Source organism: Daldinia loculata (genome assembly GCF_022478755.1).
Source record: "Daldinia loculata strain CBS 113971 unplaced genomic scaffold F4817scaffold_20, whole genome shotgun sequence".
Taxonomy (NCBI): Eukaryota; Fungi; Ascomycota; class Sordariomycetes; order Xylariales; family Hypoxylaceae; genus Daldinia; species Daldinia loculata.
Window position 1 is genome coordinate 329,617 of NW_026054874.1, and position 25,932 is coordinate 355,548.

Genomic DNA, 25,932 nt, shown 5'->3' on the forward strand with positions numbered 1-25,932 from the left:
TGATGAATGAGTCACTGGGTTGGGCTATTTCTCTGATTGTAAAAGCGACTGGGCCTGAGTTGTGAGACCATAAGCACAATATAATAAGAATTATCGAATCGGGTCTTTACCCCTATCCAAGACTGTAGAACCTGGTTGTTCCATCGCTCAACTTCATCGACTCAATTCAGGGTCGGGTGGTGATGATGATAACAAGTGGCTTTTAACGTTCTTAGCCAAGCCAGGCCGCTTAGACGTCGAATAGGCCTGAAGGTTTCGTAATCTCTACTTTATATGGCTACCTATGTAGAGCTTTTAAGGGCGAGACGTACAAAGATGAAGCATGGGACAATCGACGATGGCAAATGAATGCAACTTCTTTAACTTAGAGAAGCCCTGCTGATAGGTGACACGTATGCGGCGCAAGAGACTTGCATAAATCGACTTCAGTTGGATCCGATAAGCGCGCAAAGGGACTGTTAGCATTTAGCCGCAGGATTTGTTGTTGACAGAATCCTACGAATTTGGGTCTCTCTCCCCGGAACGTGAACCGTAAAAGTCTTATGAAATATTGTGTCATTAGAGCGTATTGCTGCATTTCATTTAGCTATCCGAACATTTGAAAACACCAATCGTCTGTTACGCATAAGAATATCAATATACCATATTCTATAGGTAAGACCCATCACGTAATCTGACGTGAAGGTAGGGGTATCTTTCAAGGTAAACGATTAAAAAGGACGATTGGCCTTGACAAACCCAACGCCCAATCTTGCCCGGTCGTCCGAAATATTGAAGCATCTGTCCCAATTAACATTATGATTTCTCACCTCCAGCATTGTTGGATACGAAATCTGATATGGCCTCGAAGTATCCCTCCTCCAATACGCTAGAATTATGGTCGCCACCCGGTAACGGCTTCCATATCTTAGTGGGTGTAGTAGCTAATTCGTATAGTTTCCTCATGTGGGAGGGTCTAAGACATGTGATGTTAGCCGACAAATCAGCTGAGCTCTTCAACTGAGACATGCCAAGCCTGCCGCGTGGAGGGGCTTTATATCAGGAACAATGCTTTAATCCGCGCTCGAAAGGGAGCTCAGGTTTTGTGGATGGTTGTTTTAAATCATCACATGGTTTTTGTCTTGTAAGAAATGTGACGGAATGAATGTGGTTAACTTACGGGACGATCTCATCTTGAAGGCCACTCAAGAATAATATGGGAACTTCTGTAATAGACGGCAAAATAGACTCGCTTGGCCAGACTTGGTGACACAACATAGTCAAATACTTCGCCGGAGGGATAACGGATGGAATTAATGATCGCATGGAGAGAAACGTATTCTCCAATATCAAACCAACAATATCTCCCGCATGTTGGTTCTTCGATACCAACTTAATGCTTACGGCTCCTCCTAAACTTTGTCCGTAAACAACAAGCTTGTGACTGCTTGTTTCGGCTCGACTTCGTAGATAATCCAAGGCGGTCTGGGCATCGATTGCGATCCCTTTCTCATCCGGCTCCCCAGTCGATAAACCGTAGCCCCGATACTCGAGCATGAAGACATTACAACCAATATAGTTGATGAGCATGCGAGCTATGGGTAGCCGATGCCCGATATTGCCAGCATTACCGTGGAACATTAATATAGTACACTTTGAATGACGACCACCTTTCGGGCCGCGTATATAGAACGCCGATAGTTTCTCGCCATCGTTGGTAGGTATAACTAATTCTTCGAAATCTTTGATACCAAATTGCGAAGGTCGAGGTACATTAGTTCGAGCATTCGGGGGCATGTGAGACGGGTAGATTAGCGCTCTGTAAAGGGGGGGTGAGTAAGGTGGTTAGCTTTCTATAGCAGATGATACGCTCAGACTGGAGGGGTGGGGAGTATACGACAGATCGCCGGGCTGCTCACTTTTGCTTGAAGTACAGTAGGGTGGTTAGAACGGCGGCAACACCCTGAGTGACATTTGTTAGCTCGGTTGCGGCCCGGCATTGTCTGGCAATGGCGATTTGCGTGTTTCGACATGCTCGGAAGAACTTCGAAGTAGACGAGGTGGATGCCGAAGACTGGAAAGAGGATGAGCGTGAAGGCATACCGTGGAGGCCAAAGCTGGCAAACGCATGTAAGCGGCCACGGTACAAAGGAGCGAGACGGCCTGCTCCAGATAGCTCAGATGTGACGATGATGCTCCTGAAGGAGACATGGCCTAACCAAAGTAGCCCGGACTTTTTGTTCTAGAAGAGAGAGAGAACGGAAGGGAGATATGAAAGAAGTGCTTATACTATTATGTAAAGTACTAGCCAAAATACATGAAACGCACAAAAGGAGTACCTAGGGGAGGCTTGCATTCGTTCGTGTGGAGCGGAGGGTCTTGACTCGCGGATTTGGGAATTTGGGAATTTGGGAATTGATGACGGGAATATCGGGCAGGGGTTTGTTGGTCGATTGGGTCTTTGAAAGTCTTGGAAGCGAAAGAACGTCCAGTTAGAAAAATCTCAAACACCCGTAAACAACGGGTGAGCCACGGTCGAACTTGCCCGGGGATCGATTTTACAAGGTAGTTGTAGGCAAACTTTAGTGCTAAGGTAGCTAGCTAAACCTAGCAAGCTTTTGCTAGCTTCAAAGTACACTGTTACATACTAACCACTTCTTACCTAGACCTCAATTACTATTGAATTTTAGACTTTTGAGGCGGTCCATTCTGGCTGGCGGTCTCATCACTTTCTTCTGGTCTTACGATCACTCTCGTGTAAGTATCTTACGTAATTACCGATCTTTCTAAGTGAGGGCGATCGTTTCCGTGCTTGGCTATCAATATATATAACATGATCATATATAGGCAGGGCAACTAAGTTTTATTGGAAAAATATGAGTCGTATGTGAATTCATTTTGAAGTCTGGATTAAATACTGGTGCATAAAGGTATTTATTACCTATGGTCACGAGATTGAATAGGTGGTAATTATAGATCACAACTTACAAGCGCCAGGTCCCCCAATCTTAGCGTTCCGCAACGGTTTTGGATTGATATAAACAACGCTAAGCCGGATCATCATTGGTCAAAAGTTTCGATGCCATTCCGTTCCTGGTCTGTCTCTACCTTAGGTACTTTTATACATAGTGCATACCTTGAGTTAGGAGGTATGTAGTATCAGTAAGAGAGTCGGCTCTTCTCGAATCTCACCAGTTACCAACTTAGGAACATCTTGTCAATTAGGATAATGCTAAAGTATGGGTCGATTTACCGACCTACCTTGTTTGTATCGTTGCATGCATTAACCCTCGTAAACGACAAACGTTATGCGCGTCGGCTCTACTCTGTTAATGTGAAGTACTTAAGGCAATAAGATGAATATATTATAGAATAAACACTTAAGACTACAATTAGGACTACCTAATGCCCTGCCCTTAGGTATATGATATTGGGTACGGATGTATATATGTATATATGTACGTAAGGCATCTACCCGGGATGTAGGTACCTTACCTTAGCTACATGTATGCTATAAGCTTGGCTGTTGAATAAGCGAATCAGCATGCTCGTTACTTCCAACGCTGAAGATCATCCTGGGCACTGTCGCAGCTCTAGCGCCTGTTGACAGCTGCCCCTCTCGGTAACCAACTGACCCCCAATTGAGAAGACCCGCAGCGCATAACGCAACGGCGCCCAACGCGAAAAACTTCAATGAAATTTGCACATTTGCACACCCGAATTCTTAAAAAAAAGAATTATCGCAAGAATCTCGGATCCCCCATTGTCGGGTCGCAAGATAATCATTCTTGTTGAGCTTTCCAGCCGAACTTGTTTACTCTTTTAAACTTGGTATACTCCAATTCTGATCCTGGCCAACTCCGCCTCCAATTCCTTTTCCGCGATCCTGTAATAGATCAGCTTGCAATCGTTACCCCGGACGAGATCGCTCGCTGTTCTAATAATAAAGAGAGCTTTGACTTGGGGCGATAATTGACTGCCCAGCTAACTTCGGCCCCCGATTAGAGCTCTGGTTTTCAGGAATCTGAATACGTCCGGTTCCGTCATCTTCGCTGGCATTTATCACCACTGCCTGAGAAGAGTCCTACTTGATTGTCCAATTGTACGACTTGGTGTCTACGACGACGTACTTGTGAGCAGCATTAAGACGAAATACTTGAAAGTGTATCGTTCCAACAGACTGTGGCACCTTGAGCAGGGAAAAACACCACAGTCCATAGTAATCCTGTCATACGGGCTAGGAACGCGCCGTCTATCATCATTACTATATCGTTCCCGAGTTGGAATTCCCAGATCCTGATCAGCCGGGTTCCATTTTCGTCCTATCAGCGCAGGTTTCTTATCCGACTTCACCCATCTGCACTTATCTGACGCTGCACTGCCATCTCTGCATCTGCATCTCTGTATCTGCAGCCCCAAGGTCCCCAAGAAAAAAGAGGCAAAACAGAAAATATCAACAAATTTAACACTCGACCACTCACAGCCAAGCTACACGCACGAAATCGTGCAGCTGCGCGCCAATCAGCATCTTACATATCTTACATATCCGACAGCACATCGCTTCTAGACCACTCAGAAACATGGTTTCCTTTTCGTGTGAGGTAATATTGCCAATTCTATCATTTTAACCCCCCCAAGGGCCCCCCAGTGTGCCTGACATCACGGCTCTCAACCCTCCCTTCTGGTGTTTTCTGGCGTTCCCTTTCGAGCAACACACGACGTTTCGCGTTGCGTTGCCCCCCTTTAGCCCTCTAGCCCTTCAGATCTTTCGCGCCATCCCTCCGATCACCATACATACACCATACATAGCCAATACATCACCTGGGCATTGACCATCCACCATCCTTCACACCCACTTACCGTTACCCCCTGTTTATAGTTACCCCATAATATTGGAACCGCCGCTCTCTGTCTCGTCTCCTGATCTTGCCCACCCCTCTGCCCCTCCAACCAGATAAAACACACGCCCCCTGAAACCAATTGCGCTCTCCGTATCCCTCATCGCATCTTTTAAACCCACTGTCTCTTTGCATTGTATTTTTATCCATCTAACTCGACCTCTTCTCCCCACAGGCCTGCGGTGACGTTTTAACCAAAAAGAAACTTGACCCACACAGAAATCGTTGTTACGGCGCTTCCTTCACCTGCATTGATTGTATGGTACACTTTCCCGGAACTGAATATCGCGCGCATAGTGTAGGTCGCAAGCCTATCTTCTAAATGAAACAGACAAGTCTAATGTGTATCGCGACCAGAGTTGCATGTCAGAAGAACAAAAATACCAAGGCTCTCTATACAAACCCAAGAGACAGAAATCCAACGGCGTCGAATCCTACGATAGAACCGAAGCTATGGCTCATAACGCGTACGTCGAAGACGTGACGGAGGAGTACGAAGACTACCGGCAATATGAAGTTCACGATGGCGAAGACGGACACATGGGAACAATGCCGCCGCCGGAAGCGCCCACTCCTCCCCCTGCCGCCGCTGACGATCCCAATGTGAACGTCTTTGACTTTCTGGATACACCAACTGTTTCTAATGTCAACCTACAATTTTACGATAACCCTGCACCGCCTAGTGGCGGCCGGCAGCTCGTGCGCTTCGAGCAGACCACGGAAGATTACGTAGACTCGACAGGATATATGGTCGACGACGGTGCAATGGTTCATTACGGAACTGGCTCCGTCCCCGCTGAGGCGTTCGAGACACCAGCACCTAAGCTTCAGCGAAGGAAGACGAAGGATAGCGACGGAAAGAAGACTAAGAAACGCAAGCAACTACATATCGAGACGTCGCCTGGACCTTTGGCGCTGGAAGCGGCGCATGGCGACGAAGTAATGACTGATGCGCCGCCTGTATTGCACTCGGGCTTGACCGGTGGTCTGAACCGTATGATGCGCCCATCCCAATTCCCTCCATCGCCAGACTACTCCGGAGGCGACGGAGCCGAGAAATCACCAACGACCCCTATTAGGAAGACAAAACACAAGTCCCACAAGACTAAATCTAGTCGGACAGACACAATTAGCGGGGGACTTAGAGCTTTCATATCGGGAACTTCAAAGTCGAAGGTGTCTAAGAAGCGGAAGCATTCATCAGATAAAGATAAAAACGAGAAGAAATCGAGAAATCACCATCGGTCGAGTTCCGAAAAAGCCCCAAAGCTAATCGAATATAAAACGAAATCAGGGGATGAGAAGGACGGCGAGTCGGGTCAGATGATTCTTTACCGACCGAGATCCGACCTGTTCCTGAGCCTGTGTAACAAGGGCCCAGAAAGCGAACGAGGCTGCAGCGTAAACAAGGCTCTGAAGAGATTCCATCGCGAACGGTCGGAGTCGGGTACCAGCTTGGGCAAGTCAATGGAGGAGAAGGAGCTCTGGCGGTCATTACGTATGCGTCGTAATGAACAGGGAGAGATTGTCTTGTTCTCGGTTGAAGCTTGAGAATATGTATCGATCAAGAAGAAAAGAGTAATGGCGTTCTAATAGGGTTGTTTTCTGGGGAATTAATGTGATACCTACGTGCGGAATGGCGGTTTAGGGGAAAACGAGGGAGGACGGACAATCTGGGATCCGTCGGTTTTCCGTATGGAAACCTGGCTGCTTCTGAGCTGGTCTTGAAGCCTCATTATAGAGGAGGTCGTGTAAGGAATAGCAGAGCGGGTCGGCTCGGATTGGTTATCGGTTTGTCATCACCACCTGTACGTTTCTTGGTTGTCCTTTTCGAGTGTTTGAGTATGGGCACGCAGGTAATGTGGAGGATAAGAGGATGGAGAGGCTATTAGAATTTCCAATCACGTGTAGAGCATATCTATTGTCTCCAATATTTGAACGTCGTTGTGTCTTTTGTTTTTCATTATGATAAATACCGCGATGCTATGGTGTATTATTCCTTCCCGGCTATGACAAAACCTCGCCCCCTATTCATATTAGACATACGCAAACGTCATATCAAACAGCCCGTAGTGGTAGAATATGCTGGACTAACGCCTCGCGACGGCACAGCGGACACTCGGGTTTCTCGCGGACCCAGTCGCCGATGCAAGCCCAGCAGAAGACGTGACCGCACGGTGTGGCGGACGGATCTTTGAGCTCTTCGAGACATAACGTGCATTTGCGCTGCTGTGTACCCTTGATCCAGCGCATACCCTTCTCGTCAGACAAGTCGTATCGGGGGTTGCCGGTGCCTCCCGGCGGTGCTGGCGTGTGCGTCGCAGCCAAGACATCGATGCGAGTCGTCCCCTGAGAAGAGCCGGCCGCCGTTGCGAGGAGGAGCTCGTTATTAGAAGCGTAGGTATTGCTATCGAGCGATACAGCGAGGATACCATCGGGCCTGGCGCGCTCAGAACTGGCAGGGGAGGAAGAGGGAGATGCAGAAGCAAACGCAGTCCGCACATGCAGGTATCCTTGCACGGCCATCTGCACGGCCAGCAGCACGCCTAAAAGCTCGTACCCGGCGCGGTCGGACGACTCGCCCACTTTGCGCGTGAACACGTACCGCAGGCCCGCGACCCGCTTCGCTAGCTCGTAGTACGACCCGCCGAAGTAGAACAGCGCGAGGCTGACGGCGTGGACGTGGGACTCGGAGGTTAGCGAGGGGAGGTGCGTGAGGAGGTACGCCTGCAGCTTGTAGGACCAGGTCTGCCGGGTTTTCAGGCTAGCGTTGATCTCGTCGAGGCTCGTTGTCGACGAGAGCCCTAGGTTCTGCTGCAGGCGCGCGCGGATCCGGGCGCGGAGCTTGGGGAGCAGACGGGATAGCCCGTAGGGCGCGAGGATGCTGCCGGCGATGTAGAGGGCGCGGCGGCTTAGCGCGGGGAGAGCGCCGGTTTCGGATTCGACTTGGACTAGGCCGCAGTACTCCTCGCCTAGGGTGCGGTTGCCGAGGAGGGTTGTGAGGGAGAGGTAGAGGAGGTCGGCGAGGGTGCGGGACTCGGGGGCCCAGGCGTGGGCGGAACGGGCGCCGAGGAGGTGTCGGTGCAGGTCGGCGATTTGGTTCGTGAGAAGGCCTTGGAAGTAGGCGTCTTTTTGGTGCGCGCGGATTATGTCGGGGGCGAAGGCGTAGGGGTAGGGGGAGGATGGTGATGATGTCGGCGGTTCTGATGAGGAGAGAGAGGAGGATGGAGAACTGGAGGGCGGTGGCGCCGTGTCGGTTGCCATTGTGGTAAAGTGTTTATAATATGTTTGGTCGTGAGGGCATATCAATAGAGATTTGAAGATCCTCAAGCGTATTGAATTAAATTATATCGTTGGTATTAAGGGTTGTATAATACGTCGTCTTGTATGTTTGCAGAAGTTGTTGAAGCTGTGAAGGTCTAAATTGTGAAGCAGGTGAAGCTGTCGATATGCGATGCACCTGCAAGTATCTGAACCTCGGCGATTGGATAACCGTTCTTACCTCTACTACAGGCTAGCCGGCCAGGGGTTTCGGCTGCTTCAACGCTAGCGCGGCAGGGATCCACGGTACTTCGTTATAGGTTAGCCTACATAGTACCGCGCCAAGGTGACGTCGCCAATATGCTAATTTCAATTAAAAAAAACCGGTATGTAATTATCTGGCATGTACGAATATCGATCCTTATCTATGTATTAACAATTGACAACACCGTCCACCAATTACACCCCACGAACAAATATATTCACGGCTCTATACCTCACCAATTCGGATTCTGCGACCCCCCGATCTCACTCGTTAGCGTCCGTCTGGACTTTCGTCAAGGAGTAGGGTCTCGATGCTAGGTTCTCAGAGTCGGCAGCGCCATGGACGGTGATCCAGCAGTCGAGCCGGAGCTCGACTCCTTCAGCTTGACGTTTCCCCTGCCGTACCGCGTCGCCTTTATAATTGTGCTAGGTGTGTATTCCCCTCTATTATTCCCCGTCGTACTCTCCACCAATTCGACACTAACTCGCCCAAACAGCGGTCTGGGCTTGGGGCATCAACCTACACTACCTATACATATCCGGCATCGACGTGCCCTCGCTGATCCGGTACCCGGGCCGGTCCTCGCCGCACCACCCGACGCACCACCTATCCACCTACCGCCTCGCCACCGTGCTCTCCGCCGTCTTCGCTTTCGCCCTGCTCGTCTTCTGGGCCTTTACGCACCGCGACCCGGACCTGGTGCTAGCCTGGGACTGGCTCCCATTGCTGTACCTCGCCGTGCTCATCGGCATCCTCGTCTTCGCGCCCTTCTTCAAGTCGCTATCGCACGGCGGACGCACGCGCCTGCGCGCCACGCTCCGCCGTATTAGCGTCGGCGGGCTCGCCGAGGCCAAGGATGGCAAGTTTGGCGATATTCTGCTGGCCGATGTGCTGACTAGCTACGCCAAGGTGTTCGCGGACCTGTACGTTGCGCTGTGTATGTTCTTCCGGTCCGAGGGTAGCGCGACTGCGCGTCCGGACCGTGGTTGCGGAGGCACTTTCATAGTGCCGCTTGTCATGGCGGTGCCTTCGCTTATCCGTCTGCGCCAGTGCCTCATTGAGTACGGCCGGGTGCGGCGCGGGCGTATCACCGAGTCTACGGGCTGGGGTGGCCAGCATCTAGCCAACGCGCTCAAATATTCCACTGCGTTTCCCGTGATTATCTTTAGCACGTTGCAGCGGAACTCTACGGGTGGACAACCTCCGCCCATTGGTTACTACCGGGCGTGGATTGTAGCCTGTGTCGTCAATTCTCTGTATAGTTTCTACTGGGACGTAGCTAAGGATTGGGACTTGACACTATTCGACGCTAAAGCGAGGAACGCACCGGACCTGACGGCCTTTGGCCTACGGCGGCGTCTGCATATCGGGCCACCGGCGTTATACTACAGCGTCATCGCGATGGACCTGATGCTGCGGTGCACGTGGAGTTTAAAGCTAAGCCCGCATCTAGGCCGGATGGCCGACTGGGAGGGATCCATCTTCGTGATCGAGTTGCTCGAAGTCTTCCGCCGATGGGTGTGGATATTCTTCCGTGTCGAGACTGAATGGATTCGTAATATGAACGTCGCTGGTCCTGGTGTTGACGACGTCCTACTCCCAGACTACCACAATAACAATATCCAAGGCCCCAGGTATCAAGATGACGACTAGGAGTGGAGCATCAGACCAGGACGGTCGCGATAGGGGATTAGAAGATAGATCTATCGAAATCTAATAGAAGGGGTACTACAGAGGGATGTCTCTATGTTATAAGAATCATGAGAATAGAATAAGGGGGGGTGTATGTCTATCTTATATATGCTCACGTGTCGGCGTCAAAGTTGCATTGCAGGCGTTGTTTGTTAGACTAGGTACGGTTAAGCAGGTAGGCTGTTGATTGCTAGCTAATAGAGTACTAGGATATGCTAACCGGGTATATCATCATTGGAGGCGTAGGTATATATAGTAAACTTTCCTGTGGCCATTGTTGACAGATGTTTCACATGTAAATAGTTGACTCACTATATACTTCTTTAAACGGGGTTATGTTAACTTTATATCAACCGTCGTCGGTACCAATGCATTTCTTTAGGTTATTGACTTTAATTATTCGTTTCGAATTCATCAGATGCGCACATGCGACTACCTACAAGTTCGGTAGGTCTATAAAACAACTGCCCCTTGGTATCCAGTTCTTCCCGTCCCCTTTTCCCATGCGATGGTTTGATATAAGTACACGTACGCCAAAAGCACCGCAAGCGCCAAGGCTATGCTCTTCCCAGTTACATATCCAATGCGACTAGTGACCCAGTGGAAATTCGAGAGGAAGTAGTAACAATAGATATAGACAGCCAGAATGCTGATCGCAGCAACCGTCGACGGCCGCCACGGTATTCTATACTATAGAAACGACGCGAACCACGGCCGTTTTATGGTGGTGGGCTGCTTTAGCTTATTCAGGCAGTACGAGCCATAGTTCCTTGGCGACGGCCCGGGACACTCGCAACGGCACCCGATGCCGTTATCCTCCTCCGCCGCCCACGTTCCGCTCCCGAGTAGCTGTGACTCTGGGAGTTGTCCACCTGGCGCGTTGGCCGGACATTGGTATAGGAGAGCATGTCGATATCCGAAATCCTCGAAATGGTGTACCTTTCGCGGGTCTGCAAGCATTGCTATGGCAAGAGAGTGCACTGCCGCGTCACCCCACTATGACACTATTAGTTTGATCGTCTTCAATTCTATTGTACCACTTACCCGCTCAAAGTAAAATCCTCCCTTTTTATCTAAATAGTCGAAGAGGTCCTGGTACGCCTTTGTTCGGAAGAAATCCATATCGGCAATCTCGAAGTTGCTCCAGTAATGGCACAGACTCCACCCATCGCCATACGCATCGCGATTCGGCAGCCAGCTCATGAATCGCCGGAATGGGTACGGCATCCACGAAGCTGATACCGTAGCCTTCCAGAGGCTGCTCGTGGGAATGCCCATCATCTCCTTCCAGTCGGCGATCGAGCGGTATAAACCCGGGCATGACTTTCCCACTTCCCATAACGCAATCGTAAACCCGTAGACCTTCTTATGTCGTGCCATCTGTACAAAGGGATCGTACGTAATCGCGCAGGTAAAATCGACGTCAGGTTCGAGCCGCCAGTACCATTTGTACTTCTTTAGCACATCGAGCTGATAAAATTTGCTTTAAGGTTCGTCAGTTCGGATGGTAATTCTAAATGCGCCATACGCTACGTCCGTAACTTTCCTCTCCACACGGGACGAAACTTACCCCGAATAAAAGCGACACATATGGTGGTACCCTTCTTCCCCAGCATGCGGGATACCCCTTTCTCCTTGCTCCTTAATATTTTGCTTCGCTGCATCTATATCTACGCCTTCGGGAAACGTCCATTGCGCCTGCGGTATAACATCAAAGGTGGCTAGTCCTCGGGCCGTTTTATTTAGAACCTCTATGAAGTTGGGATCCCATTTCTCATCGTTTAAGAATACGTAGGGATAGTTGAACCACCTGTTGAATTGCTGTTCTATCGAGGTAACTGTCCTGTTGGCCTTCTCCAGTTCATTATTCCGCGCAAGCATTACTAAGGCCGCATTTTCTCGTTTCGCGCTGACGTCGGGCTCCTGGCACGAGGTGAAAAACGGTGCATCAAGCTCGCTCGCGGGTCGTGGCACGCTATATTGCCATTGGTGTACGACAACTTCGAAAATAAAAGGCCCAGCGACAGTAAGTATCAGCCAGAGTGGCAGTCGTCGTGCGGGACGGATAATCCGTCGTAACATGGTACGGGTTCTGTCCTCGTGCCCTTCTCAGATCATGGTCCAAGTGTGTCTTCCTGCAAATTCGAGGAAAACGTCGGGGAAATGATATCGATAGCTAGGATGGGATCGATTGGACTATGACAAATGATAAATCAAAATAATGCAGGGGGACAAGAGAAAGGGGAGAAGGGTCCTTCAGCATGTAAAAAAAGGGCAACAAAAGGCAACAAAACCCACACGCGCGCCTGATAAAGTCTGCAAGCTGTGGTTTTCCAACCGATTAGGACTGATTGCCTCCAGGCTGTAGGCTTGCAGGCTTGCAGGCTCGGGGTTAAGCCTCTGCGGCACAGAAAGCTAAGAGGTGCCAGGAAGATGGACTGGCTGGCTGGCTTAGATGCTGGATGGATGGCGGATGGCAGATGGCAGATGGCAATTGGTAGTGAGGCTGAGCCGCAACAAAATTGGACGGGGATGCAACACAAAGCGTGGAGAATCAAGTAAAAATAGGAGAAATCTTTCATTTTAATGAGCCAAGGTCCTTGTATTATGGTCTTATGGTTTTGACACCAAAATCCAATTGTCGGTGAGTGATAATAGATGGGATTTACCCACCGTCAGCGTTAGTACTACATTCTCTTTTTGTTGCGAATTTGAATGTTGTTGAGGTTTAGTTTGATTTGGTTTTGTTTGGTTTGGTTTGGTTTCTCTTGCCTGGTGACATTTCAATGTTGGATGGAAGGCTTTGAATACCTAGGAGGTATGTACTACATGTACTTTAGCTTGCATATACGTATGTATGTACCTACATGTACCTCCTAAGGTACCTAAATGAGGTATGCAACTTCCAAGGGTTGTATTCAAAGTGCCATGCAGCCATGATTGCCGACGGGACGAACTGATTAGTACGGTACCTAAAACTTTATGTACATGTCTAAAATGCTTGTAATAACTGTAAGGCAGTAGTAAGGTACATATACCCCAAGTTACGTCCTTGATGGCATCACGTTGGGGTCAACTTCGCCCTTGTGAAACAGATAGCAAGACTGATTCGCAATGAGACTAATTGTAATTCGCTATTCCAGGTAGCACAGCTGCGTCATAATCCATCTCATAGAAAGCATTGTTGTTTTCTACCTGCACTACATGAGGATACTTAAAAAGGTACACTATCTACATGTACCGATCAGCCCTACGTCTAGCTTGTAGCGATTATGTAAATGCATTGTCACAACGAATCTATCCAATATTATCGTGAGTAGTAAGGGTTCGGATGTCTTTAATTACCATGGGCCGTGATATTAAACATCGAGAATAGAATTAATATAGTGAAATGGTTTAAATATTGCTTGGTTAGACTAACGCTATGATCCGAAAGTTTAAGCAGGCTTCGGATGATACCTGGAAGCCGAGCTCAAGCCATGTGCGGAATACCCGGACTCGGATTGATATGCAGTCCCCACCTTTGCCGAACTGCCCGCGATTTAACTCTTGCTTACCTCTACTAAACTAGAAGTCTATCCTTCAACATCACTCTTATAACTCCGTCAGAGGCCATACATATATGTACACCATACTTTGAGTATCCACGATATTGCCTTCTTATTGCGTAGCTGGTATTCGTCAATTTAAAAACCAATGGACTTCGTCAACCATCGCGTGGCCCAAGAGGCCGCTAAAGACCCCTCTGAGATCTAGTGCGTTCCTACAGCTAACCCTATCACCGGAACCCAAGCTAACAAAGCTATCGCAGCACCGGTCTCGTCACGCCTCTCAATGTCATACTCCTCCTCATCACCCTATACACGACGTACCTACTCTACAAACCCTCCCCTCCAGTATCGTTTCCGCGCGAGCCGCCTGCCATCGTCTTCCGGACCTTCACCCCACGCACCCTGCTACACTTCAACGGAGAAGACGGCAAGCCGGTGTACCTAGCGGTTCGCGGCCGCGTCTTCGACGTCACGAGCGGTCGTAACTTCTACGGTCCCGGCGGCCCCTACGAGAACTTTGCCGGTCGCGATGCTTCGCGCGGCCTTGCTTTCCATAGCTTCGACGAGGAGATGCTAACTAAGGATCTCGATGGACCTCTAGATAAACTCGAGGGTCTTGGACCTGAGGAGTGGGAGAGCTTGCAGGGCTGGGAGGAGAGATTCAACAGCAAGTACATGATTGTGGGGAAGCTGGTTGCTGCCGCTGATGCGTAAAATGGTCTCGACGAACCTGCGGAGCCTACGGAGGCTATATTAGCTAGGATGGATTATGGTAATGTTCTTGAGCGCTCGGTCTTTTATGCACGGCTAGTATTGGCTTTCACTACTATTTACAGACGGAAAATGAAGGTTTTTTATCTATGAAGATGCTCAATCAAGTTCAAGCTCGTGCTGATATTAAGTTGCTTTAATTGTTTGCATGCCTAGAAAGCTTCATTGCCTAATGTGTATTATGACAGATCATAACATCCGACATCTTATTACAAGGCAAGTCTATTCTGCAAGGTGAGATAGTTGTTAGCCAGCATTCTCCAACTCGTGGGTAGTAGAATTCCCTTTTTGTAGTTGTATTCCATGTTCAAGTTCCGTCAATGTAGTTACATACACTACAATGTAAATGCCTTAGGTGCTCGTGGGATTTTAATCATATAGCTGTTACACTGTAAGCTATCTATTGTTAGATGTACGTTAGGTATGCTAGCCTGCAATTGCCGTTTGTTTGTTGCCTAGTTCTTCGCGGATGACAACCTCCATACCTCCACTAGGAATTATCGCGTAAAATATAACCTAACGAGAATTTTTATCAACTTCTACCTAGGTGAGGTACCTTGTCTTCCGTTTCCTAGGCAATTTTACTACCTTAATGCGTTTCCACCGCCTACGATTCCAAGGCAGAAAAGAAGTTGAAAACATATGTACCTTAGGTACCTGTTTACTCTAGCTAGCTTACTCGAACCTCTTACCAGCTCCCTTTTCTCTCAACATGAACTAGGTACTACCTTTATCCAGAGGTATCCTCAACTACTAGTACTCTCTGCCCAAAGGTAAAGACAACTTGAATCATATTTGCCATGATGTCCTCCCTTATCCTTATCCTTATCCTTCTGTCCTTCATTTCGCAGGCAGCTGCCTACCCTACGGCGGATACCGATGCTGGCATTTCAAACCTTACGTATCTTTCCGATGGCGTCTGGCCTACAAATCTTCCGAATGGCACTGTCGTATTCAACAATGTGACAGCAGGCGATGAACGTGTAAGTTGGCTGAACAGCTGGCCCCTATTCCGTCCAATTTCGTACTAATTACCCCTTTAACATGTCACTACTCCTCCCTTTCCTGGATTACAGCAAATTCTAACAAATCCTACCAGTTCAACGAGCATTGGCAATACGACAATTTCGATGAGTGCAAATGGGTCATGAACTATATCCCCGTCGTCAGTTCCGAGTGCACAGAGTATTGCGAGGCCGATACCTACAACTGGGGCAAAAAATACCATCGCCTCCGCTACCATATGTGAGAAGCTACGATAGTCTCATGTTTTCCATAAAGGCTTTCAATACTAACACTCCTTGAATCATTATAGCAAGCTTTCCGGGAACGGCCAAGACCCCCGCATCTGGTGTGACAACTTCAAGGCGAGAATGATGCGCAACTGTGCTGTCCCGGAACCCGACTTCTTCAACTGCAATACCGGTAGAGCTCCAGCGTTACCTGGGCTTGATAGCTGGGCTGCCACGCCCGCTGGAGTCGTGACAATGCCCGGTATCAACCTCAGATTCGATTTCAGCCCAGACTGGAATCCCCGTGACGCACAACATGACTGTGTTAGGTCGGCTATCCGTGAAGCAACTTGCTCCGGGACGGTATTCACCAACGGTCTTAGATGCATCCCTGTGTTGTATAAGTCTCCGAATGCTGGTGCTGTAAGTAGAAGATCCTTGCGCATAAGCAATGTCTCGATACTAACCCTGGAATATTATCTTTAGGCCGAGTTTGACGAGTCCTACGTACCACCTAATTCACGATGTCTTTATGACTATGAGGTTCCGGAAGAGGCAACATGAACGAGCCTGGCAGAAGGGTAAAGTGATAATGTCCAAATCAATGCCTATGCTTTCTGTAGCCATGAAAGCCATTTTCTATTGATAGTTCAATATAATGTGCCTTTTGCGATATATCATGCTCAATGGTGAAATAATAATAATGAATGATCTAACACGACAGCAATTCAGCGTATATAAGTCATTGATCTCAAATGGATATACTATAGAATAAGAGGTATCTGTTGAGTATCTAAAACGAATACGGTCCCTTTTTCCCCCTTACGGGTCGGCCGACTCCTTATCGGGAAGTTTCAGACATTACGAGGGAATATATGGGCGGGAAAGACAATAAAATCCATTCATAGGAATAGTATGTCTTGACTGCATAATGGGACTATTCACAGCCTTTTATCACCTCTCGATGTTGTCAAGTTACCGCCAGATTTATTACACATCTCTTATTCATGTTAAGACGATGTAGTTTCTTGTGGGAAATGAAGGTACGATGAGGTCAGTAGATCTAGGAATGTTAACGCTTGCTAATTAATACACCTCTCTACCTCAAGGGCCGCAGATAGGTTCAACATGAGGTCATGGTTAGCACACGAGACGTTGTTGTGATATATGGTTACAATTTTCAATTTCATGTCCGGGGATTAATCCCCACGGATGGAGCCAATAGATTGAAACCCCTTATATCAACTTCCATACGCGTGATATCTATTTCATAGCGTGCTAAACTCCTGAATTTCATGACTTCTAGAAGCATGCAATGTAAGCAATCTTCATATTGCTTAATTCAACATCTTCTAAATATATGATCTCGTTGGTAATCCAATGTGATATGAACCGTGGGCTAATATAGGGAAATTGTATACCTACCTGCTATGGAGCTACACCAACCTTCGCGAAATTCTACGTGTCCAATTAGGAGCCACCGGTCTGCGACTCTCTTAGACCATTTAACCGGCCAACTGTAGATATCAAAATGTCATCGATTATCATAGTAAGACGATTCCACGTGATCAGATGTAATTAACTAACACCATCTCTATGCCAGATTAGGTACGTGTTCGTGTTCTTTATTACATGTAGTTACTCATCAAGAGGTTAGTCTAGACTTAGCTAGCGACTAAACATTCGATGCCGACTAGTTTCTGATCTATGCCGTTGGTGTCTTGTCCCATCCCGGATCCGAATCCTATTTGTAAAATCAACGGCGCTATTTAAACTATCCACTTCTCCTCATTTTCAGATGCATTTGAGGTTACCAAGATATTTATCTAAGGTCTTCGGTCACTCTCCTAATATGGCCAATCAAGACGAGCCTACGCCCGTACCAGGATGGACAGATGAGCCAATTGAGGCTGCTCCACATGTAAGAAGATCCGACATATTCGAATCCACCAGCTTTAAAGCTGTAGCGCATGTAGTTGACTGACAATTGTCTATTAAGGAGGAGGGTGCTGATCATGATGATGCAGATTCTGCTCTAGAAGAAGGTGATAAGTAAGAAGTTGTCATTTCTTAATAAGGGATGCCCTGCCGAAGCTAGTATAGTCATGACGAGATAAAAAACAAGTCTAACAAGAAGCGATAGTGCGAGTTCAACAGCATCTTTGACTGAGAGTGTTTTGGAATATCGCACGCTTAATGGTCGTACGTATAACAGCGGCAGGCATGGAACCGATAAGTACTGGGGGCCCAACGATGAGCGGCAAAATGAAGCTATGGACATGAAGTGAGCCGTAATGACCTGAATTGACTTAAATCTTCTAATGCCTTCTTAGCCATCATTTCTTGACCCTTTGTCTCGGTGGCAATCTTTTCCTAGCACCTCTAAAGGATGATATAGAAGTGAGCGTACAGATCTACCTTAGCAGGAGTTTAGCTAACATTCTACAGCGAATACTTGACATTGGTACTGGAACAGGTGATTTAACCCTCACACTTAAACCCTGGGTCATTGCTAACCGATTATTCAGGGTTATGGCCAATGTAATTAATTCGTTCTATGCCATATTGTATTCGGAAAACTAAGAAGCCTTTAGTGACATGGGAGACGAGTACCCGAACTGTGAGGTTATTGGAACGGATCTATCACCGATCCAACCAACCTGGTGCCCACCTAACGTCAAATTCGAAATCGACGACCTGGAGCAAGAATGGACATATGCCCCTAACAGCTTCGACTATGTACATATCCGGTACATGGTAGGTAGCGTGTCAGATTGGCCAAAGTTATTCAGGCAAGCATTCAAAGCGCTCAAACCCGGCGGATGGATCGAGAGCTTCGAAGTCGAGGCCGACTACCGTAGCGACGATGGCACCCTAAAACCCGACTCGGCTATGATTATGTGGCGCGACTTGTTTATCGAGGGCGGCAAGAAGCTGGGCTACTCGTTTACTATTCTCTCGGATGACGTCCAGAGGAAAGGGATTGAGGATGCTGGTTTCGTAGACTTGACGGTCAAGGATATTAAGGTGCGTCGTTTGACTTTTCCGAGTTTGGGCCATCCAACTTTTTTAATCATATCATAGGTACCTATGAGTCCCTGGCCGGCAGATCCGAAGTTGAAGGAGATTGGACAATGGGCTCAATATACTCTTGAGCAGGACCTAGAGGGTGAGTAATGTCCTCCTACTTGGCTATCCGTTTGGTAAATCTATTAGAAACTAACATATTCTCATAGGTTTCGTTATGTTTATGTGGAACACGGTCCTAGGCCGCTCCTTGGAGGAAATGCAAGTATTCCTCGCAGCTTTCCGTAAAGAATTACGGTCTAGCAGGACGATTCACGCATACCTGCCACAGCGGGTTGTATATGCGCGAAAGCCAGAGGCTGCGTAGATAAACTCTTCAAAGTAATGGTTGACGAAGCGACTTTATGATAACACATTGTATATTTATAGGATAATAGCGTGGGGGTGCTTGCAGAAAAGCGGATGATGCTCAAAATTTTCAGTTGTTAATAGTTTGACCGATACTTAAGTATATACGAATATAAGACTTAGTTAATATAGAAACGATTATCTAGCCTGGGATATTATCTGTAGTCGTAAATGGCACGTGGTATGTTGCTATTCTCTCTCAGTTGCTGAAGAGCCTATTAAGGCAAGTTGCGCAACGTATCTAAAGAGTTTATTGGTTGAATCGAATTGCTAAATTTAGTTCCATTCATGTGATAGGTATATGATAATATCTGTCGTATAGTTTGTCTGTAGATATCCCTGTTTCCGCTCGGTCCTCCGAAGTATGATTCGGACTACGGAGTTACTTGGATCACCTAAAATAGCTATCACCTTACAACCAAGTCAGTCTTTTCGTAGTTACAGCTTTTAGAGCTGATGAGTTAGGTACCTGTTAGCAAGGTACATACTCTTTTACCTTTCTATACAATAAGAATTTAGTACTTGAGTCTTTTATTTATCTACCCACTTTCTCTCCGAGTATCTCCGGAATAGTATATACCTACTTCTCGCGGATATCCTAAAGAATATTTCAACTATTAACCAAAGTGCTCATCACACTTATACCTCCCAATACTACAATTAACTCCCAATGCATAACTCTAGTTCCAGACCCCCGCGTGCCATCGCTCGTTGATGGACCAGCAGCACCGTTTGCAAACTGTACGAAGAAATCGTTTGTTAAGCCCGCAGGTGTGCATATCGTCCCCGCAGCGCAGTCCATCACGACGCTCCACTGTCCAGCCGCGCAGCGTTGCCACTGATTCGTAAGGCAGTTCCATTGACCCTCGGATCCTTCACACGACGATCCCTCTGACATTTGCCTTTTTTCAATCGTGGCGTTGCCATATCTACTTCCGGAGTTGCTTATTTCCGGCTGGTCTGTAAAATCCGAGACTGACGATAGTGATTTTGTAGGCGATGCTAACGGCGATGCGAGGACTAACGGCGTTAACAAGTGTAACATGTTTATGAGTAATATGATCATTGTGGATCTAGAGTATCTTTCTCGAGAAGCCATCGTGATGTGTAGGAGGCAAGTAAGGGATTCGAAGGCGATGTTTTTGTTTGTAAGCTCTGTTCTTTGATAATATGTTTAGAACTATGACTATGGGTTGAGAATTAGTCAATAACATATATTACAAATGATGGTGTTATAAAATAGCTATGATACTGTTTCCGTGGAACTATTCTCATTGCTTTTATACGCCTCGCCGCCTTGCTTGTTCACCGCTGTATTACGTGGCTTCCAATCGGCACTGCTGCCCGATCCCAACGTGGGCATATTCAATTGGAGAAGAAGCTTCTAAGAAATATAATTGCGATAGATCTAGTTTCGCCTCATCTAAGTCTTTAAAATGTAATTGTAGGTAAAAAAAAAGTTGAATTCAAGTTTTCATGTGATCCTAGCTTTGGTGTGCGAATAATAGGTATATTAGAGAAATAATAATGAAAGGGAGTGAATTTATCAAGTAGAGGTAGCTATCAATCCTTCGCATGATGCGGATACACTTCATATGAATTCCGAGTAAAATGCTTTTAATATATCTCTCTTTAGTTGCGCATGCTTGAACTTTGTGAATCGTCTAGACCTGACTCTGGATCTGGTTCATTGCGTCGCCTTCTTCCGAAGGGGCGAAGTGCTCCTCTGGATGTCGTACTATTGACAATGGAAGTGGGAGGTAAGGATGTTAACGATATTTCCTCACCTTCTCCCCTAGCTCTCTCGGAGCTACTGTTCGCAGCCCCGTTGTGGAGATACGAATCTTGAAGATTTCTCGTTTGAAGGTTCTTTAAGGACATTTCCTTCATGTCCTGGGCGGTTTTTGCAAGTTTCTCGCTCAAACCTGTAATGCTTAGATTCGTTTTCAACGAGAGTCTGTACAATCCCAGCTTCACGTTAATCAACGTTCGTGCGTATCTTAGCGTGTACCGTATAAGCAGCCTGACTCCTGGGCTGAACGCCAGTGATACCGCCACAAATATGCAGACGCCAGATACCGACACTTGTATGTGTTAGATCGTCTAGCAACTAGGACAGGGTTGAATGAGAATAACTTACACAAAATTGTTAGTTGAGACAGAAATGTGGTAGGCCAGAAGTTAGTCATTGTCCAGTCTGGCGGTACGGGGCCTGTCGAGTCATCGTTGTGGCTAGAAGTATTACTCCCAGTGAGTTCGACGGCGTTCATCCCAAATAGACTTGTCATAAATGACATAGGTAGCTGAGATTACGGGTAAGTTAATGCACAAAACCATCAAAAGGTGTTTACTTACGAAAATTATTGTCACGACTGTAAACAGCATAATGGCCCGTCCTTGGACTACCGTCTCTTGACCTTGCCTTACGGATTGGAACGATTGGACTACACCAACTTGCTGCTGTTTGAGGGCCAGTAGATCGTTGACCTATAAGTTCCATCATGTTAGCTCGAAGTTTCGTTTTATTTCCTACATGTAATCAATGAGTGAACTGGCTGGCTTACGCTTCGGGCGGCGCTCTGGGCACTCTTTTTTAGTCCTTCCAATTCTGCAATACGATCTGATATCTTAGAAAGAAGACTTTTAGACCTCTTTTTAAACGATGTGCGTTTCTTGGGCATGATTTCTAGAGCCAGTTGACTGAACCTAGTAACCATCTCTTTTTGCTGCAGCACAATATATATCATGATATCCAGTTCATCAATAATATCCTTAGCCTCCTGCTGGAGCTGGCCTTCTCGCGTAATATCCAGGAGTGAAAGGATTAGTGATGCAGGTATATCTTCGCCGATAACGGACTGGTATGCTTTGGTCAGGCTCTGAACTAATTGCCATAAGCGTTTGAGTAAGAGACTCTGTTGATTTGTCTGTGATATTTGTGGCCAGTCAGTGAAGTTCCCCCTTAAATTATATTAGACCTTCGGTTGCATACTATATTTCCGATAGACTCGGCAAATATGTCTAGTACAATGGGTTGTTTGTCTGTTTTCTGGACCCTATTAAAGAAAACCTGAAAGCACTCTTCTAAAATGATTAGTCCAAGATCGAAAATGGTCCGAACATGATTCCTCGGGTTAGATTGATCCTTTAGACGAATCCGAATTGACTGGTGTACCCCCGATGGATCAATTTGTCGAACTCCGTACCGCTGTGGAAAGCAGGTCAATATAGTATCCCGGTCTAAGATCCACATCCAAAGCTGATCGACCATGACCGCTCGAGGTACTTTGCTAATGTCTTCGGTGCATTGATCGCAGCCAAAGTTGTCCTCGTGTTGGCCGTGGCCAGTCCATTTCCAGTTGCCGCTTTGAGAGAATTGGTGCTCTTTCGATGGTCGAAATTTATGCAAGAACTCGGCTCGGGTTGAGCGATAGACAACCTGATCTCTGTCTCGAGACTCTGTGGTCCTTAGCTTTCTGAAGTAGGCTTGATCTAACGACCGTCTTGGGTGAAGTGGGGGATCGGCGAATAAATTGGATTCCATGAGTTCTCCATCTTGAAATGTAACCATTTCTTCAAACAATCTTGCCGAGTTAAGGAGATATTGAGCCAGTTCATTCTTGGGTTTAATGCGTTGGTAACTTTCTAGCTCAACTCCCATGGTGATGCTGTTTACCAGCTTCTTACAGCGCCCCGACTCGACTATTTGCTGCCATAGAATATCTTCTATGCTACGAGACGTTGTATCGGCCTTTAGAATTGGATTGTAACAGTCTGGATCTTCATGTGTTACTGGCGCGAATAATGATTCAGGTAGCCCCTCTCTTTTGTCTCTTCTGTTGATTTTATCTTCCTCCAGCTTATGTTTCTTAAGATGTTCTTTTTCGATGATCTTTCTTTCTATAACATTGGACATCCTGGATCGACTTCGGTCTGTCTCCCAGTGAAGATATGGCATCTATATTACGGTGAGTGTGAACCAACAAACAGCTAATACGAAGAGAAAAGAAGTAGACTGGTTAAGTACTGACAAATAGAACCATATTACTACTTTTGTTATCTTTGTCTTCAGAGTAATCTAGAACGATGAAGATAATTAGCTGGTGTGGCAGTAATACAAAATTGGCGTACCTGTGGAAAACCTTTCGCAGAGTGGCCTAAGGTGGCGTGAATGAGCGATGTTTCCGTTCTCAGTACTGCCCTCCTGACCTCTCCAGCGCTCGTGCTGTAATACTATAGCTGCTCGAAGTTCCCCTTTATCACTTTCTCTGAAATACGTTGACATCGCTTCCTAGACTCAAGTTAAACTTCATGCGAGGTTCGATGGTGAATATATAAGTACCTGCATCCACTAATAGATTTTGCATTAATTAGAATAACAATTTCCTGCTACAGAGAGACTTACAAACATATTGTTATATGGTATGTGGAAATATCGCAGAATTCCTGGAGAGCAATCACCCTTGAGGTTGTTTGAGCCACTCCAAGGGTTTTGTCTCGTGAAAATTGTCCTCAATAGGCTTTCAAGTGAGAGCTGTTGGTCCAGAAATTGTCCTGTGAATATGCCTTCATGTACGGGTTCGTCATAAGGCTTCATCACAGCAGTCTTTTCTTCGTTAACATTCTTATTGGAGTCGGAGTGCGGTCTTTGGAACTCTATGAACTGTGCCTTGATATCATTTCTGAAGTTGCGTGAAGGGTTGTTCTGATCCTGGTCCTGGTCATTTTTCTTCTCCTTCTCTACAGATGAAACAGTCGTAAGGTAAGCATCGATTATTCCACGTAGCCTTGTTCGGACTGCGCCCATTTTAGTCCCAATCTTCTTCCTATTGGTCTGTCTCCATTCTGAGACCTGAGGTAGGGAATCGTGATAAGCCCTGGATTCTCGCCACTTTTTGCTACTCTCTTCAACATTATTCGTTGAGTCCCTAATCCTTTCGCGCAAGGTGTCTATCCTTTTGAACTCTTCTTCTAAACCCAGAGCAGTAGTATATCTCAATCTCTCCCATTCTTCTGGACCATCATCTTCACGGTTCCTGTTTCCCTCTCCAGGACTTGCTAGACCCCTCCAATATTCTTCATTGTTTAGAAATTCCTCTTGATTTCTGAATTCGAGACAGCCGAAGAAGTGGCGTTGAATGTTTCTGGCATCCTCAACCTCATGATTGCTATCTGAGAGGCATGTAGTTCGACCGTTACGATTATCCATTCCTGCTTTTGCTCTTTGTGAGAATAGTAAATTATCTCTTGTGTACTTTCCAAGTAAGTAGGCTAAATTATAAACTATAATATGCGGTAGTTAGTGTCCGTGAAAGTTTCGTGTCGCTAGCTCTTACGAAGACAATAATCAAGGGGATTGGTCTCAAATTTATATATCGGTATCACTCCGGTTCTGGGAGCTAGATAATGCCCTCCCATCTTCCCCTTCAGCTAGTAGGTACGCCCTCCTTGTAAGCAGACAGACTAGGGCCTCGTCTAAAAATGGCAAGTGGCGCAAATTCTGCTTCGGCAATTAGGTCCGATTTAGCTTGTTACATACCTGTTTTCATCTTATAAATTTCTTTAAATGGTAAAGCTGACCTTGTGGTGAAGGATTTAATAAGCAATATTGCACTTGATGGGTAGGATGTGGCTTGCGTCTATTGTTGGAGAAATGATAAAATGCGGTAATTGTAGGGGTATGAGTGTTGCGTAGTAGGAAGATAAACGAGAATTCGGTCATGCCGGCCTGATATCTCTCTGCTTCGGTCCCCGACGATTTGGAGAAAATAAGCATCGCCATAGCCCCCCTTTACTACTCGCTGACCTGTGATCTCGGCCGGGGAAAACGAACAAGGACTGCTCAAATTACATATTAACGTACCTCATGTGTCTACTAAGACTGTTGTTGATGTTTGCTATCTCATCCCGACCGGACCGGACCGCCTTTTGTAGTACAAGAGCCGTTTTACGGTGGAACCGGGCAATTCTTTCTTAAACGGAGCCGCCGAAAGCATGAGGAGCATATTGGTGCTACTCCACATAATGCCGGGTTTCATCCGGTCATACCTCTCCTTGGTTTTCGTTTATCCTTGCCATGATTAGTTATTGTCTAGTGCCAACTAGTATGCCGGTGTCGTATGGCATATTATGAGCTGATACCAATATACCCTTGATAGCATGTGGTCCTCGCTCTTGACCTAGTCGACACTGGCTCTAGGTATAAAATGCCACTCTTCCTCGTACTTGTTTACCTATTGGACAGTCCCCTTTGAAGCAAATAGCTGCGATATCTAATTCAGTGTGGGATATAAGAGGCGCGCAGCTCTCTCGAAAGAGGATACAAGGGCAGGCGTTAATAGTTCAATTCAAATATCCTAACATTCACTCGAATTATGTATGACTTTCATCAAGGGTATATCTGACATTACCTAGTCGCTAAACACTTAATTCCGAGTTGAAAGCTTTTTATTTACGGTTAAAACTGAAACTACAAATATATATGGGATAGAACTATCTCAAAATAAATTTTATAGAAATATGCTCAATCTAATTGATCATGCTTATGGAATCAAATGAAAGGCCAACAGCCATGTTGCGTATTCCAACACTCCAACACAAAGAACGATTTGACTCAATATAATTGCCAACAGACAATAATACCCCAAGGGGATGTTGCATATAGTACATAATATTTGATTATATCATTTTCCAACAAGGGATTTGCTTAGCCACTAAAAGAGCGTAACCATTATCCCTTACGTCTAAGTCTTGAAGCCAAGGACAAGAGTACTACCCTTTTAAGCCGGTCCCGAACTTGCCTAGCCAAGAACTTATTAATAGACAATAGCTTTAAATAACCACAAAGT

General features: G+C 46.6%; 10 protein-coding genes across 10 annotated transcripts; 5 read left to right on the forward strand and 5 right to left on the reverse strand.

The window, feature by feature from the left end:
* Window positions 1–867: 867 nt before the first annotated feature.
* F4817DRAFT_335670 (alpha/beta-hydrolase) lies at window positions 868–2,759 on the reverse strand. Its single transcript, XM_049303047.1, has 4 exons — window positions 2,083–2,759; window positions 1,899–1,942; window positions 937–1,798; window positions 868–890 (listed from the first exon to the last, which is right to left on the reverse strand). Exons 1-3 carry the CDS (start codon window positions 2,188–2,190, stop codon window positions 1,156–1,158), a joined length of 795 nt encoding a protein of 264 aa, XP_049159764.1. The 5' UTR covers window positions 2,191–2,759; the 3' UTR covers window positions 868–890; window positions 937–1,155.
* A 1,803-nt stretch (window positions 2,760–4,562) lies between these two features.
* F4817DRAFT_335672 (uncharacterized protein) lies at window positions 4,563–6,807 on the forward strand. The gene is made up of 2 exons (XM_049303048.1): window positions 4,563–5,175; window positions 5,235–6,807. The coding sequence occupies exons 1-2, from the start codon at window positions 5,137–5,139 to the stop codon at window positions 6,426–6,428; spliced, it is 1,233 nt and encodes a 410-aa protein (XP_049159765.1). The 5' UTR covers window positions 4,563–5,136; the 3' UTR covers window positions 6,429–6,807.
* On the reverse strand, window positions 6,808–8,399 carry F4817DRAFT_335673 (Pex12 amino terminal region-domain-containing protein). The gene has a single exon (XM_049303049.1). The coding sequence runs from the start codon at window positions 8,139–8,141 to the stop codon at window positions 6,936–6,938; it is 1,206 nt and encodes a 401-aa protein (XP_049159766.1). The 5' UTR covers window positions 8,142–8,399; the 3' UTR covers window positions 6,808–6,935.
* Window positions 8,387–10,243, forward strand: F4817DRAFT_90169 (EXS-domain-containing protein). The gene is made up of 2 exons (XM_049308037.1): window positions 8,387–8,832; window positions 8,900–10,243. The coding sequence occupies exons 1-2, from the start codon at window positions 8,742–8,744 to the stop codon at window positions 10,054–10,056; spliced, it is 1,248 nt and encodes a 415-aa protein (XP_049159767.1). The 5' UTR covers window positions 8,387–8,741; the 3' UTR covers window positions 10,057–10,243.
* F4817DRAFT_364956 (glycosyltransferase family 15 protein) lies at window positions 10,244–12,177 on the reverse strand (the record flags this gene model as incomplete). Its single annotated transcript, XM_049306815.1, has 3 exons — window positions 10,244–11,091; window positions 11,140–11,578; window positions 11,666–12,177. The coding sequence occupies 3 exons, from the start codon at window positions 12,175–12,177 to the stop codon at window positions 10,786–10,788; spliced, it is 1,257 nt and encodes a 418-aa protein (XP_049159768.1). The 3' UTR covers window positions 10,244–10,785.
* Window positions 12,178–13,455: 1,278 nt separating this feature from the next.
* Window positions 13,456–14,613, forward strand: F4817DRAFT_335677 (cytochrome b5). Its single transcript, XM_049303050.1, has 2 exons — window positions 13,456–13,850; window positions 13,907–14,613. Exons 1-2 carry the CDS (start codon window positions 13,792–13,794, stop codon window positions 14,358–14,360), a joined length of 513 nt encoding a protein of 170 aa, XP_049159769.1. The 5' UTR covers window positions 13,456–13,791; the 3' UTR covers window positions 14,361–14,613.
* An 818-nt stretch (window positions 14,614–15,431) lies between these two features.
* On the forward strand, window positions 15,432–16,324 carry F4817DRAFT_335679 (uncharacterized protein). The gene is made up of 3 exons (XM_049303051.1): window positions 15,432–15,662; window positions 15,733–16,072; window positions 16,136–16,324. The coding sequence occupies exons 1-3, from the start codon at window positions 15,565–15,567 to the stop codon at window positions 16,211–16,213; spliced, it is 516 nt and encodes a 171-aa protein (XP_049159770.1). The 5' UTR covers window positions 15,432–15,564; the 3' UTR covers window positions 16,214–16,324.
* A 1,177-nt stretch (window positions 16,325–17,501) lies between these two features.
* On the forward strand, window positions 17,502–19,043 carry F4817DRAFT_315279 (S-adenosyl-L-methionine-dependent methyltransferase; the record flags this gene model as incomplete). Its single annotated transcript, XM_049300515.1, has 9 exons — window positions 17,502–17,570; window positions 17,649–17,701; window positions 17,793–17,933; window positions 17,983–18,049; window positions 18,098–18,125; window positions 18,178–18,190; window positions 18,244–18,676; window positions 18,734–18,818; window positions 18,886–19,043. 9 exons carry the CDS (start codon window positions 17,502–17,504, stop codon window positions 19,041–19,043), a joined length of 1,047 nt encoding a protein of 348 aa, XP_049159771.1.
* A 488-nt stretch (window positions 19,044–19,531) lies between these two features.
* On the reverse strand, window positions 19,532–20,307 carry F4817DRAFT_90348 (uncharacterized protein). The gene has a single exon (XM_049308038.1). The coding sequence runs from the start codon at window positions 20,181–20,183 to the stop codon at window positions 19,695–19,697; it is 489 nt and encodes a 162-aa protein (XP_049159772.1). The 5' UTR covers window positions 20,184–20,307; the 3' UTR covers window positions 19,532–19,694.
* Window positions 20,308–20,620: 313 nt separating this feature from the next.
* Window positions 20,621–24,414, reverse strand: F4817DRAFT_335686 (uncharacterized protein). The gene is made up of 9 exons (XM_049303052.1): window positions 23,490–24,414; window positions 23,427–23,435; window positions 23,216–23,375; window positions 23,116–23,162; window positions 22,077–23,042; window positions 21,649–22,011; window positions 21,440–21,571; window positions 21,225–21,387; window positions 20,621–21,168 (listed from the first exon to the last, which is right to left on the reverse strand). The coding sequence occupies exons 1-9, from the start codon at window positions 24,291–24,293 to the stop codon at window positions 20,717–20,719; spliced, it is 3,096 nt and encodes a 1,031-aa protein (XP_049159773.1). The 5' UTR covers window positions 24,294–24,414; the 3' UTR covers window positions 20,621–20,716.
* Window positions 24,415–25,932: the final 1,518 nt, after the last annotated feature.

Excerpts from the sequence above, each read along its gene's own strand:
- F4817DRAFT_335670 (XM_049303047.1), bottom strand. The coding sequence starts at position 2,190 with ATGTCTCCTTCAGGAGCATCATCGTCACATCTGAGCTATCTGGAGCAG. Across the intron at positions 1,943-2,082 it reads TGCCAGCTTTGGCCTCCACG|GGTGTTGCCGCCGTTCTAAC; the intron begins GTATGCCTTCAC and ends AATGTCACTCAG. Across the intron at positions 1,799-1,898 it reads CTACTGTACTTCAAGCAAAA|AGCGCTAATCTACCCGTCTC; the intron begins GTGAGCAGCCCG and ends CCCCCTTTACAG.
- F4817DRAFT_335672 (XM_049303048.1), top strand. The coding sequence starts at position 5,137 with ATGGTACACTTTCCCGGAACTGAATATCGCGCGCATAGT. Across the intron at positions 5,176-5,234 it reads CTGAATATCGCGCGCATAGT|AGTTGCATGTCAGAAGAACA; the intron begins GTAGGTCGCAAG and ends TATCGCGACCAG.
- F4817DRAFT_335673 (XM_049303049.1), bottom strand. The coding sequence starts at position 8,141 with ATGGCAACCGACACGGCGCCACCGCCCTCCAGTTCTCCATCCTCCTCT.
- F4817DRAFT_90169 (XM_049308037.1), top strand. The coding sequence starts at position 8,742 with ATGGACGGTGATCCAGCAGTCGAGCCGGAGCTCGACTCCTTCAGCTTG. Across the intron at positions 8,833-8,899 it reads CGCCTTTATAATTGTGCTAG|CGGTCTGGGCTTGGGGCATC; the intron begins GTGTGTATTCCC and ends TCGCCCAAACAG.
- F4817DRAFT_335677 (XM_049303050.1), top strand. The coding sequence starts at position 13,792 with ATGGACTTCGTCAACCATCGCGTGGCCCAAGAGGCCGCTAAAGACCCC. Across the intron at positions 13,851-13,906 it reads AAAGACCCCTCTGAGATCTA|CACCGGTCTCGTCACGCCTC; the intron begins GTGCGTTCCTAC and ends AAGCTATCGCAG.
- F4817DRAFT_335679 (XM_049303051.1), top strand. The coding sequence starts at position 15,565 with ATGAACTATATCCCCGTCGTCAGTTCCGAGTGCACAGAGTATTGCGAG. Across the intron at positions 15,663-15,732 it reads CATCGCCTCCGCTACCATAT|CAAGCTTTCCGGGAACGGCC; the intron begins GTGAGAAGCTAC and ends GAATCATTATAG. Across the intron at positions 16,073-16,135 it reads AGTCTCCGAATGCTGGTGCT|GCCGAGTTTGACGAGTCCTA; the intron begins GTAAGTAGAAGA and ends TATTATCTTTAG.
- F4817DRAFT_90348 (XM_049308038.1), bottom strand. The coding sequence starts at position 20,183 with ATGGCTTCTCGAGAAAGATACTCTAGATCCACAATGATCATATTACTC.
- F4817DRAFT_335686 (XM_049303052.1), bottom strand. The coding sequence starts at position 24,293 with ATGGATAATCGTAACGGTCGAACTACATGCCTCTCAGATAGCAATCAT. Across the intron at positions 23,163-23,215 it reads CTGCGAAAGGTTTTCCACAG|ATTACTCTGAAGACAAAGAT; the intron begins GTACGCCAATTT and ends TCATCGTTCTAG. Across the intron at positions 21,169-21,224 it reads GTCTCAACTAACAATTTTGT|TGTCGGTATCTGGCGTCTGC; the intron begins GTAAGTTATTCT and ends AACACATACAAG.